Source organism: Eulemur rufifrons, chromosome 10 (genome assembly GCF_041146395.1).
Source record: "Eulemur rufifrons isolate Redbay chromosome 10, OSU_ERuf_1, whole genome shotgun sequence".
Taxonomy (NCBI): domain Eukaryota; kingdom Metazoa; phylum Chordata; class Mammalia; order Primates; family Lemuridae; genus Eulemur; species Eulemur rufifrons.
Window position 1 is genome coordinate 34,832,000 of NC_090992.1, and position 17,759 is coordinate 34,849,758.

General features: G+C 56.4%; 1 protein-coding gene across 2 annotated transcripts in view; it reads right to left on the minus strand.

The window, feature by feature from the left end:
• Positions 1–1,279: 1,279 nt before the first annotated feature.
• SLC6A11 (solute carrier family 6 member 11) overlaps positions 1,280–17,759 on the minus strand; it is a 117,073-nt gene continuing 100,593 nt past the window's right edge. For both annotated transcript variants that reach the window (XM_069483977.1, XM_069483975.1), the window contains 6 exons: positions 15,439–15,551; positions 12,345–12,482; positions 8,389–8,491; positions 7,636–7,736; positions 6,633–6,803; positions 1,280–3,528 (listed from right to left, as the gene is read on the minus strand). In XM_069483977.1, coding sequence (XP_069340078.1) covers positions 3,376–3,528; positions 6,633–6,803; positions 7,636–7,736; positions 8,389–8,491; positions 12,345–12,482; positions 15,439–15,551 — 779 coding nt within the window. In that variant the 3' untranslated portion in view covers positions 1,280–3,375. The remainder of the gene's footprint in view (positions 3,529–6,632; positions 6,804–7,635; positions 7,737–8,388; positions 8,492–12,344; positions 12,483–15,438; positions 15,552–17,759) is intronic.

The window sequence follows — 17,759 nt, forward strand, 5'->3', positions numbered from 1 at the left end:
CTTAACACTGTAGGAACAAGAGTCTGCCAGACAGGCTCCCTGGGAAAGAGTGAGACCCACGTTTCTGTGACCCAGCCTATCCTTGTCTTGCAGCTGCAGCTACTTAACACAATACACTTTCAGACACGAGGAAGGAGGGTGGCAGGGGGCAAGTGACAGGTGACTGCACTGATGTCGGTGGCTCTGTGAAGTTACGAAGTACTCAGGGGCCTCTGTGGCTCACAGAGATGTTCTGAATTCCAGAACTCTGTGGGATGCTTTCCCTGTGAGCAGCTCTTACCACCTCAGAGAAAGTGAGAGGCTAAGACAGATTCAGGTAGAACCAAGATCGGGGATTTTAAGCAAAAAAGTTGACCAGAGAGGAATGAGTAGACAGTGTGTAAAATGATCTTCCTGTACCACGGGCTAGCAAGATAAAACACACTTGGTGGTCTCAAGCTGCCATTTGGAAACCTCAGACACAAATTTAAAGATGATTTTTGTCTAAGTTCTGAGTGATACCACAAACACTTTTTGAGCATAGGCACTGTTCATTCAGGATAATAAAAATTAATGTGAACACGTAACTTTACCATTCATGTTCAGAGGGCACAGGAACTTCATGATTATCCTGCAGCCAAAATGGAAGCCACTATCCCCATTTTAGAGATGAGAAAACTGAGGCTGGCAAGGGCAGATCCAGAAGCCTGAAGCAGGGCTGCACACTGCAAATCCTCATCTTTCCACTCCACCTGCTGCCCCAGACAGGAGGGTCTGCCGGCCAGGACAGGCGTGTGAGCTGCCACTGCGAGGTGGCTGTTGCTTTCTTTGGGCCTTGCAGCGTGAGAAGCAGTAAGGCACAGTGATCGAGACACGGGGCCTGGGGTGAGACAGATTTGTGTTCTTTTTCTGTCCTGTTATTGACTAGCTGTGTAACTGTGGGCAAATTGCTTGACTTCTCTGTGTCCCAATGAGGGGAAGTAAGAAATAAACAAAGCAATACATACGTAACGTGGGCAAGTATCTACTTTACCAGTTGTTGTGAGGATTAGAGATCACTTTAGTGAAGCACCTGGCAGACCAGGCGAGGGGTGGACGCAGGAACAGGAGGAAGCCTGGGCTCCTGAAACACCCCTGCTTTTACTTTGGTTCCAACTGGCCGTACTGAGTTGAGGCTGCAGCCTCCAAGCGTGGAACTCAGACGGTTTTGCAGGCGTATCACGGAGGTAACAAAAACCAGAAAGAGAAAAATCCAGTGAACAGCACCCTGCTGGGGACAGCCACACTATAGTTTGTTCATTTCTTTAATTTTTAAAAATGAGTAAGCAGACAATCGTGTGCCCTTTGAATACCCATAACCTTTTTCATTTTTTAATAATATCGTAAATATCTCAGAAAGGATGTATTGTTTCTAATGGATATCAAAAAAGTCACCACAATGATGTGTCCCCTGCCCCACGGTGCCCCCCCCACCCCCAGAGTTACGCAAACACTAGTAGGAAATTACAAAAACCAGAAAACAACAGTCAGCCCTCCGCCCTGCCCGCGAGTCGCGTAGGCGAGTCAGGTGTTAAATGCCGCGTGACTGTTGCCCGGCGCAGGGGTCTGTGCCTCGGAAGGAGCTGCTGGTGGAGACTGGGCGGCGGCGGCGGCGGGCAGGCTTCCTCCAGGGACTCGCTGCAGGGGAGCAGGTGAGGACCACCCGTGCAGGGCACCCAGCTCGGGCCACACAGCTCAGGGAGCCGAGAGGGAGACGGGGGTCTGTCTGTCGAAGCCAGGCAGGCCTGAGCTGTGTGCACAGGGCCGGGGGCGGCTAGACCTGGTGTCCCTCCCTGCCCAGAGGGGCACTGGGCATCCCTTTTAGCAAACTTGGACTTCAGAGGGGGGCTGGCCGGAGCAGAGACACTGGGAGTTTGGAAACTTGTGGGTGAAAAAACCACATGGGTCCCCTGCCTGGGTCTGCAAGAAGCTCACATTTCCACCAGATCAAATCGGGAACATACAGGAGAAGGAAAAAGCGTGCACCTTCCCCGCCCCTAAGAGCGCAGACACCAAGGCAGAGGCTGACGGAAGGGCCAGTTGGAAAAGCAGAGCGGTATGGGCCAAAGAGTCCGCGCCAGGTGGGAGGTGTCGACCAGCCCCCTGCAGACTCCGGATGCCCCGTTCTCCCTCCAGCAAGAGCAGGCGCTCCTCAGTCCCCTGGCGACAGAGGCAGGGGGGATGGGGAAAGATCTGAGGGGCAGGATGGTGGGGGTGGGGAGGGACAGCAGGAGGGAGAAGAGGTGGCCAGGGACAGGGAAAGGCCTGGGGAGGACACCAGGTGTCAGGCTCCACTGTAGCTCCCGGGAGGAAGGGACTAAGACATAGATCCTGGTCAGGCAGCTGCAAGAGTAGACGGTGCCTCCTGGCCCAGACGCCAGCCCTGCTGAGGGCGGGGAGAGAGAACTGGGGGTGAGAGCAGAGGAGCGGGAGGAGGGCAGGCCAGGCCATGGGGGCTGAGGACCCACTGGGCACCAGAGAGCAGGGCTGCTCCCGGATGAGATAACACTAGGGCTTTAGGGGAGAACACACATCCTTCCCATTTCATTTCCATGATAATCTTGATTTTAAATAAGCAGGTGGGGAGGGGAGTGGGGAGGGCTGAGATTATTGCCTGCAAATCTCCAAAAGAGGCCAAGATCAAAGGCAGGTCCTGGAGCCAGCAAGGCATGCAAAGAGAGTCCCTATGGGAACACCCAATCCAGCCCCTCCCCAATTTGGGACTTAGAGAAACTGAGGCACAGAGAGGGGAAGGGAAGGGAGTGAGTGCCCCAGGTCACTTAGTGGGATCAGGGTGGCGGGGGTGGGGCACAGGGGGACTTCAACCCAGGAGCCCTGAGTCTGATGGGACCTTTCTTCTCTGCCCGCAGCCTTGACCTTGCTGTCTGCAAACCCACTGCCCTTGGGAAAGGGAAGGTTTAGGACGAGCTCTCCTGGGGGCAGGGAGGAGGGGTGGCTGCCCACGGTCGGAGACAGGGACGCGGGATGCTTGGTTCAAAGGCTGACAGAGGAGGACAGGCACCGCTCCCCACCCCACCTGCCCCGCAACCCAAGTATAAAAGTTTTACAATATTATACACTTTTTCCTAACCCCTAGAAAACATTGATTAAAACTGCCCTAGGACGAGAAAATTTCGCTATTTGCTGTACAGTATTATCTCTTCGCAGTGGTTACTTCCACGATGACAGGGGCGAGGAGAGGAATGTGACTTGAAACCAGAGTGTACGGTGGCCACCTGCAAATTAACGTGTTAATAAATCATGTGCAAAGGAGCAAGCCCTACCATTAGGAGAAGCACGTGTCTCAGGTATTCATTTACACTCGGGGGAAGGAGGGGACCCGGTGGCAGGCGCGGCTCAGAAGTGCGTCTCCTTCTCTGTGATGGTGGCGATGGCCCCGTCGCCCTTGAGTTTGGCGTCACAGTCATTAACCGTCACGGTCCGTGGGCCTGTCCCAAGCTTGCCCCGCATTTTCAGGTCAGCGCTGGGGATCGTCAACTTCCGGAATTTCTGGATGGTTGGAGGGGAGAAGAGCCGTCTGAGATTGGCTGCCAGGGTGCCGGGGTCGGCCCCGGCCTCTCCCACCTGCACGAGGGGGAGGCCTTGGTGCTGCGGGGTCGTCAGACGGAGGTCGGGGCCCCAGCCCTGCCACTTACAGCCCCGCCCCGATGAATGGCCTCCCTGGGCCTCAGTTTCGTCCTCTGAAGTTGGGACAGTGCGGGTCCCGCTCCCGGTGTTAGGCGAGGAGTCGGAGACGACATGTGGAAGTACCTAACCCGGCACCTGGCCTGCGGAAGGCGCCGGGACCCAGAGCTGTCATCAGGCCATGCACGGCTGCGTCCCCTTCCCTCTGCCGAACACCGCGAAGCTGGGGTTAGGGTCACTGCTTGGCCACTCACTGCACTGTCCTCATCTGTGAAGTGGGACCACAGGGCCTGCCTGGCAGGGCTGCTGTGAGGCGAGTGGTGAGGCACCTCTAGGGCCGTCTGCAGGGCCACTGCGGGATAAATGGGTGCATTTTCCACAAAAGGGTGCCATCGTGCCAGGGCAGTGTGTGGCAGGTGTGGTGCGCTCCGCGCTGTGCCCGAGGGCAGGACCGTGAACGCCAAACCCAGCGTGCCCGGCCTCAGGCCGCCTTGCAAAGCACCCGCTCCGCGCCGGGCAGGGCTGCCGGCCCCACTCCGAGACTCCTGCCGCCTCCGCCCTGCCTCTCAGACCACACGGGGCCCCCGCAGCGCAGCTTCCTCTGTACTCCCCAGGACCCCCAGGAGAAGACCGGGCCAGGATTTGGGAGACCCTCTCTGGCCATAAAGCCTTTCCCAAGGGGGGCTGCAAAGACTTTGGGGTGGCTCATTGCTCATGATCAAGTTCTGTTTTCTCTCTCGGATGCTGCCATGCCTAAGGGCTGAACCTACACTGATTGAATCCTAATCCTCGTAGGATTAATGAGTGGAGTCACCTGTGCTGATTAATAGGCACCTCCTGCAGCCCGGCACCGTGCCAGGAGCAGTGCAGACCGGGGGCCGGAGCACGGGCTCTGGAGCCAGGCACCGGGCGGGGTTTGTGTCCCAGCCCCACCACCCAGCACGGGCCAGAAGCTTGACCCTCTGTGCCTCTGTCTCCTCATCTGTAAAAGGGGGACAGTAATGGTACCCGCCCTCCAGGGTCTCATGAGGCTCAGATTAGCAGACTTAGCACAACACTGACATGTCATCCCTGTTGGTACGATGCGTCCCCAGCACAACCCTGCCTCCCTCCAGATCTCTCCTGTCCGTCAGCAGAACCTCGTGGGAGCTGAGGCTCAGGGAGCGGAACAAACCCGCGCAAGGGCTTTTGGGAAGGAAGGCCTGGAAACTGGGCCGACCCCTCCAAAGAACTCGCTCCCTTTCAGAAGCCCTGCTGTCAGAGTCAGCAGGCGTGCGCTTAGGGACATGGAGGGGACCTAGGAAAATAGTCCCTCCCCTCCCTCCCACACCAGGTCTGAGATTATCTCCTGGATTTACCAGGAGACACCAGGCATTTCTGAACACCAAAAAGCCACCTGGAAGTTCAGACAGGGGCCTTCCAGTGGTGGAGGTTTAAATGCCACCGGTCAGCTCCCCTCTGGGCATGTGTGGCTGGGATCAGAACCAACTGGCCGCCCTTGGCCAAACTCCCTACGGGCACCAGGGAGCCTGACTTGCCCTGGGGCACGAGCAGGGAGGAAGGGACCTTCCCTCCTGGCTTGCTCCTTCTGGCCTGATGCACGGCTCTTCCAGAGCCAGGCCCCTCGGTGGGGGTGGGCAGGGGGCTGGGTGCAGCTGACTCTGGGCTGGAACTTGCATTCAGGCTCTGTGCAGACCCCCCCCCATCTCCCTCTGGCCTTGGCCTGGGAGGCCAAGGTCAACTCCTGCAATCCCTGAGGTGAGGCCCCACAGAGGAGTGCAGCCAGTCCAGCAGAGGAAGCTGAGGCAGCAAGGCTCCAGGGACAAGACCACAGACTCCAGAGTCTCTGCTTTACTATTCAGAGGCTGTGTGCCCTTGAGCAAGTTGCTTCACTTCTCTGTGCTTCAGTTTCCTCATCTGTGGAGACAAAGAGAGTCTCCACCTCACAAGATTGCTACGAGGATTAAATGACTCAGTATTTGTAAGCTGCTTAGAACAGTGGCACACAGCAAACACTCCGCTGAAAGCCCCTCAAGCCATCTGACCCCCGGAGGTCAGACAGAGAGTGTGCGCCCCACAGTGAGGCGGGCTTGGGTTGGCGGTCACTCCGCCACAGGAGACCACACCCTGCACGAGTCCATTGGTGTGAAACGTCCAGATGTCTAGGACAGGCGAATCCACAGCAACAGAGAGATCAGTAGTTGTCTGGGATGGGAACAGGGGTTAACTATTCCCTGGGCTCCAGGGATCTTACTGGGGAGATAACACTATTCTAAAACCGACTTATGGTGATGATCACACTATGTGGAAAATTACAAAAAATTATTTAGTTGTACTCCTGAAATGGGCAAATTTTACATTATCTAAAACAAACTTTGATCAAATTATTTTTAAAAACTTGGTCTGCTAACTTTTGGCTGTATGATCGATCTTTGGCAAGTGACTTCATTTTTCTGAGCCTCAGTTTCCCTCACCAGTTAAATGCAGAAAATGATGCCTATTAGCCTGGTTTGCTGTGAGGACTACAGAAGGCACAGCAGGTCGAGAGCCTGTCATGGCGACGACACAGGATGGGTGCTCCCACATGTCGGATGACCAGGATTAGCGGAACAGCAAGGGCTGATGCTTGGCACCCTCTGGGCCAGCGCGTGGTGGAAGTGCTTTCCCTACATGAACTCGCTGAGTTCTCACAACCTCTAAAACTTAGGTACTGCTGTTATTCCATTTTACAGGCAGGGAAACTGAGGCTGAGCTCCTAGAAATTCAACCCCAAGGCCACACGGAGACACCTACAACACAACCACGGTGATGAATGCCCCCGGGAGGGGCCTGCCACAGCTGCCCTGCGAGGCAGGTGGGGGCACCTTTTCATGGCGCTGGTTGTTCAGATGAGGGAGCGGAGAGCTGGGACGCGCCCACACCCGCCGGCCCTCCCAGGCAGAGCTGGCCCGTCCTCCTGGCTGGCTCACCTCGGGCAGCGTCCCCTCCGTCTTCCACAGCTGGAGGAAGATCCAGAGCGGGATGCAGAGCATGGAGGACAGGGCCATGAGCCAGCCGATGCCGTAGCCCCAGGCCGGGTAGGTGTACACGTTGTTGTACTTGAGCGGCTTGTACTTGACCAGGAAGAAGATGAAGATGCCCTGTGGAGAGATGGAACAGAGGTCCCTGGGGACGGGCGCAGTGTCCAGGCTCGGGGCTGCGGGAGGCCAGCAGGGGAGAAGGTCACCCCGTCTGACAGCCTTAGAGAGGCGAGCCCCTGGCCCGGGACCACAGCTCCAGACACCCAGGGAGCTGACCCCGGGCCCCAGACTCCTGGGGTCCTGGAACCCAGCGACAATGGCGGGTAGCCAACCTTATCTTCGCTGTTACCATAGAATGGGGTGCCTCCCGTCCCCCCACCGCACCCCCAGGAGCCTCTTCTTCCCCCTCTGCCCGCTACGAATGTTCGTATTTTCCTAGTTACTACTTGGGGCTGGCTTCAGGGCCGCCTCTCAGATCCGCGGTGGTCTGTGAAGAAGCTCTGAGACACTTCAAGGGCCCAGAAGTGGGTAAAGAGCAATGGGCTGTTTTGTTGTTTTTTTTTTTTCTCTAATTAAACATCTGCTCTCAAAGGCTCCCCTGCGGTCTGGTCTCAGGGACAGAATGTGTACCCCGATGTCCCCCTCACTCTGCTGCCCTCGCAGCTAACAGCGAAGCAAGACCTTCCTGCTCACAGAATCCCAGCCGGTGGGGCCGGCGACCGGTTTGTGCTCACAGAATCCGAGGCCCTGAGGGCAGCGACTTGCTGTGGTCACAGAGCAAGCGGCAGGGCTGGGATTCCAGGAAGGCTCTGCCCTCGTTAGGCCCAGGGCCTGTCCCCACGGCTCTAGCTTTGCCAGGACCCACGGGGACATCAGCCTCCGCAGGGCTGGGGGCTGCGGAGTGGAAAAGTGGCGGGTGGATGGCTGGAGGGGGCTCCTGTGGGGTCCTTACCGCGCAGATCCCGGGGGTCACGACCTTCCAGCACCACTTAATGAGTGACAGTGGCCGGTAGCCAATCATGTCTTCGATGTTATCATAGAACCGGTTGCTTCCTGTGCAGAATAAATCAGAAGGTCGCACCCACGGCCCAGGGAATTTCTGACGTGACCCAGGGGAAGGGCTAAGAGTGTTTGCTTCCCCCAGCTGGGGACAGACAAATGGTGGCATGGACCGTCGTTACGTATGTGAGGTTTCGGGGTAAAATGCAGTAGGAGGGAGTCTGGCCCCACACTGGGGAGGGCGCTCCCGGCCTCGGCCTCGGGCAGTTGGGCCCAGATGAGGAGGAGAGTCTGGGAGACCCCTGGGGAGAGGGAGGGGGGGTGGCTCGCAGGGCAGGGGCCTGGCAGGCTGCCTAGAGCAGAGTGGCCCGCAGGGCTGTTCCCGGGCTGTACTCCAGGCAGGAGCACCCGCACCTAGCCCAGCAAGCCTCAGCCACCTGTTCGGGTTGGGGACTGGCGGACGAGGGGGTGGTGTCTGTTGGGGCCAGGCGCCAGAGCCCGAGGTCACATTGCCCAAGCCCCGAGCACCCCCTGTGCCATGGGCCTCCCGACAGTGGCAGAGCCAAGGAGTCCTTGAAGAGGAGGAGGAGGAGGCCAACACAGACAAAGAGAAGCCCCCGAGAACCAGAGCCCCCCAAAGCCCTGGATGCCTGCTCCTGGGCACCAGGCGGGCAGCGGGGCATGGAGGGGCCCGGGCCCTACTCACCGTACACCCAGCCGATGCAGACACACTCGAAGATGGCCACAAAGAGAAGGCACATCCCACTGGCGGCGTAGGAGTCAAAGAGCTGGAAGATGTACATGCCACCCTGCAGGTGGCAGGACAGGTATGTGGCCACACGGGACAGCGGGGTCGGCCGGCCGGCCTGGGGAGGGCCCCTCGCGCTGCAGCAACCGTCAGCCCGGAGCCTGCGTCCCCCTGGTCTGGACATTGCACCCTCCCACCTGGCCACCCCCTAAGACCCTGTCCTCTGGGGGCTGCTAGAATTGTGGATGGTTTGTCTCATCTCAGCCCTCACTTCCCCACTCCCCAGGGCCGGAGACGACCCAGAAAATCTGAGACTCGAGGTGGGGACGCTCAGCACCTCTCCCCAGCTGGCTACAACAGCCTCCGCCTGGCCCCAGCCTCCCCCCTCCTATCCTCTCCCCCCCATCCTCCCTCCATAGCCTCCCCCCTCCTATCCTCTCACTTGCCATCTTCTAGAGGAACCTTTCTCTGAACGTGCAAATGCAACCATGTCACCCTATAGTTGAAAGTGACCCTTGGGCTCCCTCCAGCCTGCCAGGCAGGGTCACTGCCATCCTTCCTGGCCTCACCGACGCTCCCACAGCCACCCTTGAGATGCTCCCTCCTGGACAGACCACGGGGTAGTCTCACCTCTGTGCCTTTGCACATGCTGTTCCCTTTCACTAGGTAAGCTCCTTCAAAGCTCAGATCAAATGTCACCTCCTCCACCAAGCCCTCCTTGACAGCCTCACTCTTTGGGCCTCTAAAGCGAGTTTTATGGACTCTTAATTTTCAAAAAAGTGCCCCCCTGTAAGCTGCTCTATTAGCTCTGAGCTCCCACTGAGAAGGCCCCACACAACTGGTCTTCTTTATGTCTCCAGCCCTCTGCACAGGGCCTGGCGCACAGTTGGTCCCTGAGAAATGTAAGTTGGATTGTATGGCGTGTGAGCTGCAAGGGGTAAGAACTCTGAGAGGCTTGTCCAGAGCTGGGTCCCAGTTTCCGGCCCAGGACGTGGCACACAGGAGGTGCGTGGCCTGCCTCTGCGGGTGAAGGAACACTGTGGGCTGGATCTGCAGGTACAAATCTGAGATGCTGACGTTCGGTGAAGTCCTGGGAGGTGTGAGCTCAGCTGGCCGCGGTTATCGGGAGGTTCTCTAGGAGGGATGGCGGGTGTCTGGGTGAGGAGGGAGGGAAGTCCAGCTAAAGACGTGGGGAGAGTTGGGATCTGTCAAGATCATCTTTGTATCACAATGAGGGTCCTTAGGGGGTACAGTGAGGCACAGGGGAATGACAATGTAACGAGCTAGGAAGGACCAGGAGGAGGGTCTGAATGCCAGGACAGTGGGTTGGGTTCAGAGGCTTCGTCCTGGACAGCCTCCTGTGGCTCTGCCATGGGACATGCCTGGAATTAAGCTTCCCCTCTGTGCTCCCACAGACCCCCGGGCCTCCTAGCGTGCACGGACCCCACGGCCCGGGACTGTTTGCTTCTCCCTTCATCTCTTCAGCGAGGTCTGGGAGAACATCTCCACACCCGCAGGGCCAGACAGAGAATACGAATGAGGAAAAGGGCCGGTGTGACACCAGGGAGCGGTGAAGCCTGTGGCCAACTGGAGAGCGCTGGCCCCATTTGGCCACACAACTCTGGTCGATGGCTGTTGGGGGATGCAACTCTGAGGCCAGACCTGCAGATTTTCTGGAAGACACCAGGAATCCAGATTCTCATGGGAAATTTTTCTTTCTTTTAATTGTTGGCAACTTTTCATGTTAAAAAAAAACTCAGTGAGGGCTAAAACAAAACGGATCTCTGGGCGGCGTCTGGTGTGGACCTCCCGTCTGTGATGCGACAGTGGGTATTCAGGCCTGCGGGGTCAGGAGCAGGTCTGAGGCACCTCTGTGGCGAGCTCTGGGCTCCCCTGTCTGAGTTAAACCTAAGACCCACCCCCGATCGCTCTCCTCCACGAACATCACACATCAAAAAAGAACAAAGAAACTCCTAACACAGGCTCTGTTCTAACGGCTTCTCTTGCCTTAGTCTAATCGGTTCTTCACAGTGCAATTACAAAGCAGGTGCTATTGTTACCCTCAATGTTCATATGGGGAAACTGAGGCACGGGGCGTTGACAGCACCTTCTGCGGGTCATCCAGCCAGCTAGCCAAGGGCTGAGGAATGCCCCAGGTGGTCTGGCTGCAGAGCCGTACTCTTAACCACCCGCCACACTGCCTTGGCGGCAGATAAAAAATTTGTGCCCTATTTTTCCCCCTAGAGCTGAGATTTAAATGTGTATAAATGAGGGAGAAGTTTCTGCCAGCAATTACCACGAAGGCCAAGGCGACATGGCCCATTTGGCAATTTGAACTTCCCTGGTGCAACTGCTCCCAGATATTCCTCCGTGGAGGTGGAAGGTTGGCATGTGAAGCCCAGTGTCTGCTAACGGTCTCGGGTGGCTGCAGCGCCGGCTCCCTGATGGCCCCTCAGGGGCCACGCGGTGCCCCTTGGGCAGATCCAAGGCCTCAGGCGGAGGGTGGGCATCCCAGACTCTGCAAGCCGGGGGCGCCAAGGGCAGGTGGACCAGCAGGCTCCCCACCTGCCCGCTCCGAGCCAGTGATGCCCCTGCCGTGCCAACGCTTGCTCTTCTTGTATCCCAGCCCTGTTAGCCTCTTTAAGGCATCAGTTTAACCCTCCAATTTGTATGTGACAAAAGACTCTACTTTGCATAATTAACCAGCGCTTAATGAGGCCCTGCTCATGGCAGCACCCAGGGCCCTGCCTGGGGAGAGGTGAGGGGGAAGCTGGGAAACACCACACCATTCATTGGCTCCAGCGCTGATTATCCCTCTCATTAATGTGACAATGACTAGGAGCAGTGGCAATCCCAGGCACTGTGTGCCGAGCACCCACCCCATGCCAGGCCCTGAGCTGGCTCTGAGGGCACGAAGCCCAACAAAGGCCAGTCCTGTTCTCATGGACCGCGAGGCCTGGGCGGGGAGACAGGTGAACGCGGATGGCAGGTAAGGGATCGCAGTGGTGAGGGGCGCAGGTGGAGCTGAGAATGAGGCGCTGGCGGGGGGGTGGGGGGGGGAAGGCTGAAGGAAGGCAAGCAGAGGAGGCTTCCAGGAGGCGGCGGCGGCACTGGAACTGGGAAGTGCGAGACGAGTGGGTTCAACAAGGTGGCATCAGCCCAGATGCTCCCTAGGCTGAACTCAGTGTCACAGCTGCTGCTTTTATGGATTCTGAGTTCCCTGATTTCTTTCCACATTTCTTGCAAACCTCTTCTCGTCTCTAGGCAACAGTTTTTGGGATTTTTTTTTTTTTTAACTTTTTAAATTAATTGTCTGCATGTGAGGAGAAAGATACCTAATCTCACCTTCCCAAGATACTAGAGGAAGTATTTATTTGACAGGATGGCTGCCGGAGGGTAGAGACACATGGCTTCATCAGACAGTCCTAATCTGGGGCTCCCAGGGAACAGGGGCGCGCAGAGGGTGAGGCTGGGACACACAGTGCCGAAGGTGCCAGATATCATCAAGGAGGCCTGTTCTCAGAGACACCCAGGACAGCCTGCTTTGAACGTGAGACCAATGATAGGGAACCAAGGGTAGGGGCTGGTGGTGACACTGTCCCCTGCACCCAGGAGTTACTCCTGGGGATGGGCTGGCAGGCACGCACTCATGCTTGCTAGACAAAGTGAGTTCTGTTCCCCCTGTTAATAACAGAGTGTCCGTCAGCTGAGCACTTGCACACGAAGACCTCGCGCTAAGGGCGTCATGAGAACCTCTATTCGATTCTCACAGTGACCCACTAGGAAGAGAACTACCCTGAGTGGCAGAGAAGGTGCTAGACCTGCCCAGGGTCACACAGCTGGTCACCCTGAGAGCTGGGAGTTGCCGTCCAGCACCTGCTTCACCCTTGTGCGGCATGGACCACGCCACTCACCTCTGTTAACATCACGAGGCCCAGAAAATAGGAGACAACCGACAAGGCCAGGATGAGCAGCTCCCGCCGGTAGCCCCTCCGGAAGACCTTGGGGTACATGTCCACCACGGCTGTCACGAGGCTTTCCACGCACACAAACTGGATGGGGAGACACGATGGTGTGAAACCCAAGATAAAGGCCGTTCCCGGTGGCCCTGGCGCTGGGCAAGCACAGCGGGCCCAGCCCTGGGCTTCCTCCCCCCAGGCCTCGCCTGCCCCCCACACTCACGCGCACGACAGCCCCAGCACTAACGGGGGGAGGCATGTCCATGTAACAGGTGAGGACACCGGCCCTGGAAGTGACCTGCCCAGGGTCACTCCGCAAGGAAGCGGCAGTCAGGACTTGAACTGGGGTCTCCAGACTCCAAATCTAGTGCTCCTCCTTCTGCCCCCTGCTGTCACATGCCCATGTGCCGGGCCCTGTGCTGGGGCCAGCAATTCACATGAAGCCCAGCCCCTGCCCTTGGGGCAAGACTGGAGTCTCTGTAAGGGCCCTGGGAGTGAATGGCGGCGCCGGTGGCAGGCTCTGCTCAGTCCTATGGTCTCCGGGGGTGTGATGGCTCCCTGCCCTTTGCTCCCGGTGGGCAGGCGCCTCTCTGCTGGGAGGAGGGCGCCCAGAGCTGAGCCAACAGCCAGCTCTCGTGTCTTTGCTGTGAGTCTCTGGGCTCCGGCCGCACTGTGCAGGCAGTGCTGGCTGAGGCTGAGCCGCTAAGCACCTGCATCCTGGGTGCCGAGCACAGGGCCAGACACACGGTATCTGCCCAACTCCTACCCACCCGTCAACACCCAGCCCAAACATCCTTGACACACCAACCACCCGCTCCTCTGGTTCTCCTGGGATTGGGGGCAGATCTCCTGCATGAACCTTTTCCTGACCACTCCTCCTTGCCCCCCACTCAGAGAGAACAGACCCTCCTTTCATCCATTTCCCGTGTCTGGCACGGGGCCCCTGGCACAGAGGACAGGCTCAGAAAATGTTGGACAAATGAATCACAGTAATGATGACAGTGATGATAACAGCGAGCACACAGTGCTTGCCGTGTGCCAGGCTGTTCTAGGCAGTTAACATACACTCATTTATTCACTCTGCACGTGGTACGTACTATTGTCATCCCCACTTTGTAAGTGAGGGCTCAGAACACAGGGGAGTGTGCAGCTTGCCCAGGGTGACACAGGTGTTAAGTGGCAGAGCCTGAGTTTGAGCCCAGCAATCTTGTTCCAGAGGCTGGGCTGGACCCACTATGTGGCCCTGCCTCGAGGGAGGGAGGGAGGAGGGCTCAAGGGCACAGAAGCTTAGGGGAGTAAGCAACCTGCCCAAGGTCAGACGGGGAGATTCACTTCTACCTCTTCTACCTCCTCGGGAAAGGCATTCCCATCCTCACTGTGCAGACAAAGGGGATGAAGCACAGAGAGGTGCAGTGATGATCCCAAAGTCACACAGCTGGCAAGAGTCCTGGACCTGGGACTCAAACCCTGCCCTGAGTCCAGAGCCCAGGCTGCCCTGCCTCTGCAGCGAAGGCTGGCTTTGCTCGCCCTTTCTCCAGGGTGGCGGGGAAGGCAGGGGATGGGACCCAAGGGAGGCTGTTGATCCGGGACTGAAACTGAAGAGACATCGGAGGGTGTGGACTGACAGGCAGACAGGCCTGGGTGCATGTCCCAGCAAGGCACTCTGTCTCTGAGCCTCAGTTTCTCCCACTGTAAAGTGGAGACAACAACAGGGGCCCCAGCCCGTGTGGTCACTGAGACGATGAACTGAGAACGGGGCCAGGCACACAGCAAGTGCAGCGTGTCTGGGGTGGGCAGAGCAGCCACCCGCCCTCTGTGCCCCGCCAGGGACCTGTCTGTGTGCCGGGGCCCCAGCCCGCCTCCTGGCCAGGCGGGCCTGTCCTGTCCAGCACAAGCTGCCGACCCCGGAGGCCGCTGCCCGTGACGGCAACAACAAGAGGGAGGATTATCAGCAGAAACACCCAGAGACTGAGCAGCTCGGCTTGGCAGTTTCTGGGAAGCCATTCAGGGCAAGAAATCGGACGTGGCTGGGTTGACAGACATGTCAGCGTGGGGTTCGCGCAAGGTCAGGGGTGGGGGAGGCACCTCACCAGGCCTGCTTGGGCACTGTCCCCACAGGCCTGGCCAGGCGAGTCTCACCACGTCACCTGGGGGCCGGGGGCCTGCCTGCTTTGCCCGTGCTGCCTTGTTAAAACGGGTCCCTTGCCTGCGGAGGCTCCCCTCCCACCTCAGCGCCGGCTGGCCAGAGACCCCCGTCCGACGGCCGGGTCGCTGCTTTGGCCGGAAGAAGAGCTCTGGGGCTCGTAGGGAAGCCAGCTGCGATCAGTGGCAGGGCCAAGGGCAGGTCTGGGGACTAAGGGGGTTATGGGGTCCCCGGGGGCAACAGGGGTGAGGACTGCAGAGTGCTCGGAGCGGCGGTGGGCTCAGCGCGTGTGCACCGCGTGGAGACACAGGGCACGGCCAGTTCTCAGCCCACGCCCTCCACGGGGGAAGGCGGCTGCTGGGGGTCAGCGAGGGGCCTGAGGTGGGGCTGAGCCAGGGCCAGGCCGGGGAGGTGGGGGGCAGGGCTGGTGCTACTGAGGGGCCAGTGGCCGCCTGGGGCCTGTCATGGTGGCCCCAGCACAGAGATGGAGGAAGGGAGAGAAAGTGCTTTACTGTCCCGGTGTCCTGAGTGACAGGGTTGGGACAGGGTTGGGACAGGTTGGGTGGGGCCTCCGTGGCCGTGACCCACAGCCCACGTTGCCAGGCGCGCTGTCGGGCAGGTGTGGGTCGCAGCGTGGAAGTATCTAGCACAGTTTTCAAAGCTGGAACTGGAAATTCCCACTAAGGAAAACTGTCTGGGAAGGCTTGGAGGGGCCGAGCAGATGTGTTTGTGGAGCCCACCTGGTGAACAGGTGGCGCTGGGAGGAAAGCAGGGGGCAGTGAGGGTGGCAGTCTGGGCCCGGACTCGGGGCCAGGGGCGGTGGCCAGGCTTGCGGAGCCACCCCTAGGAGTGGTGTCCGTCGGCGCTGCCCTCCCAACCCGGGCTCCCCCTCCCCCTGCCCCTTACCTGGCTGTCCAGCCCCAGGAAGATGAGCATCATGAAGAACAAGGTGGCCCACAGTGGGGAGAGAGGCATCATGGTGACAGCCTTGGGGTACGCAATAAAGGCCAGGCCGGGGCCTGGAGGGAAGGAGAGAGAAAGCTGCTGGGTGGGGTCCAGTCCCTCATTCCATTGCTATTTTAACCCAACATTTACTGAGTGCCTCCTCTGCGCCTGTCACTCAAATCCCTTCCATCTCCTAGCCGCCCCAGCGGCCGGTACTATTCTGATGCCCATTTTGCAGATGAGCAAATGGAGGCATAGGCAGGTAAACAAGGGTCTGGAAAGAGCAGGATTCCAACCCAAGTTGGTCTGACACATGGACCTTCCTCTGGACAGACCTGTCTCTACTGTTCTCATGAAACAGGGTGTGGTTTCTTGTTAAAATGCCCACCCAGAGATTCTGATTTGGTTTGTTTGGGGTGAAGCAAGGACTAGGCGGCCGGTGGCTCTGATGTAGGTAGTTAGGGGTCCAGGCTTGGAGAAATGCTGTTCCACCCAGACTGCCTCTTCTTTCGGGTTCTTCTCTCATTTCCCAGGTCCACACCACCCACTTTGGCTGCTGCAAATAGAGGGCTTGGTTAGCGTGTCCTCGAGATTGAACTTTCTTAATGTTAGTGGAGAGGCACTTCATGTTCTAGCCCTGTAGTACAGTGGTCAAGAGCACAGGCTCTGTAACCAGATGGTCTGGGTTCAAATCCTGATTCTTTCATTATTTACTGCGCGGGGATAATAAATAAAGTCCTACTTAAAAAGGTCAGTGAGATGGTACAAAATACGGAAAGCATTTAAAAGGATAAATGCTTAATAAACATTAGCTCTGCAGATTTTTTTTTTTTTTACTTTAAATAGCAATTTTATTGGGAAAGCACTTAAAAGGATAAATGCTTAATAAACATTAGCTCTGCAGATTTGTTTTTTTACTTTAAATAGCAATTTTATTAAAGTAAAATTTGCATACAATACTCATTTTAAGTATACAGTTCAAAGAATTTTGAAAAAGTGTATACACTCAGATAACCACACTGCAATCATGATATTGAACACTGCCTTCACCCCCTCGGGCCCCTCTGAAGTCTCTGCATTCCGCTCTCCAAGGACTCCTTGGGCAATCATCAGTGTGTTTTTTTTCACCTCAGATGAGTTTTGTCTATTCTACCTAGAAGTGGAATAGCCGGGTCATAAGGCAATCATATGTTTAACTTTCTAAGAAATGCCAAACTGATTTCCAAAGTAGCTGTGCCATTTGACAGTTTTACCAGCAACGTTTGAGATTTCCAGTGGCTCCACGTCCTTACCAACAGTCGATACTGTCAGTCTTTTAAATTTAGTGGTTACAGGGGGTGTGAGATGTTATATCATTATGGTTCTCATTTACATTTCACTGATGCCTAATCATGTTGAGTATCTTCACATATTTATTGTCTACTCATAGATCTTCTTTCATGAAGTGACAGCTTGAGTCCTTTGTCCATTTTTTTATTGGGTTGTTTCCTTTTCACTGGGCCGTGAGAATTCTTTATATATTTGGCATATAAATCCTTTATCAGGAATATTACGGATATTTTCTCCCAGGCTGTGGCTTGCCTTTTCATTTTCTAAATGGTGTCTTGAGAAGAGCAGAAGTTTAACATTTTCGAATTGTTTGTTGCAAACATTGAAAGAAATATAATAGATTTTGTTTACTGTTCCTTTATCCTGTGACCTTACTAAGTTCACTTATTACTTTTTTGCAGATTCCTTAGGATTTTTGACTTGGTCAGTCACGTTGCTTGTTGATAAAGACAGTTTTTATTCTTCCGGTCAGTGGTCGTGCTTTTTATTCCCCTTACCTTACTGCACTCCGACGCCACGCGGCAAAGGAGGAGCGCACATCCTTGCTTTGTTTCTGATTTTAGTGGCACTCACTCAATATTTAATAACTGGGAAACTAACACTGGTACAGTCTCCATTGATTAAGCCACGAATCTTATTCATTTTCTACCAGTTTTCTCTTTTTGACCCTTTTTATTCTGTTCCAATATTCAATTCAGAATGCCATGTGCACTGAATGGTCGTGTCTCTTCAGTCTTCAGCCTGTCACAGCTCCCCAGTCCTGTCCTGTCTTTCATAAACTTGTCATTTTTCATGAGTACTGGCCGTTATTTTGTGGAATGTCTCTTAATATGGGTTTGTCTGATGTCTTCTGATTAGACTAAGACTGTGCATTTTTGTTTTTGTCTTTTTGGCAAGAAACCCACAGAGGGATGCTGTGTCCTTCTCAGAGTATCGTATCAGGGTCCGTGTCC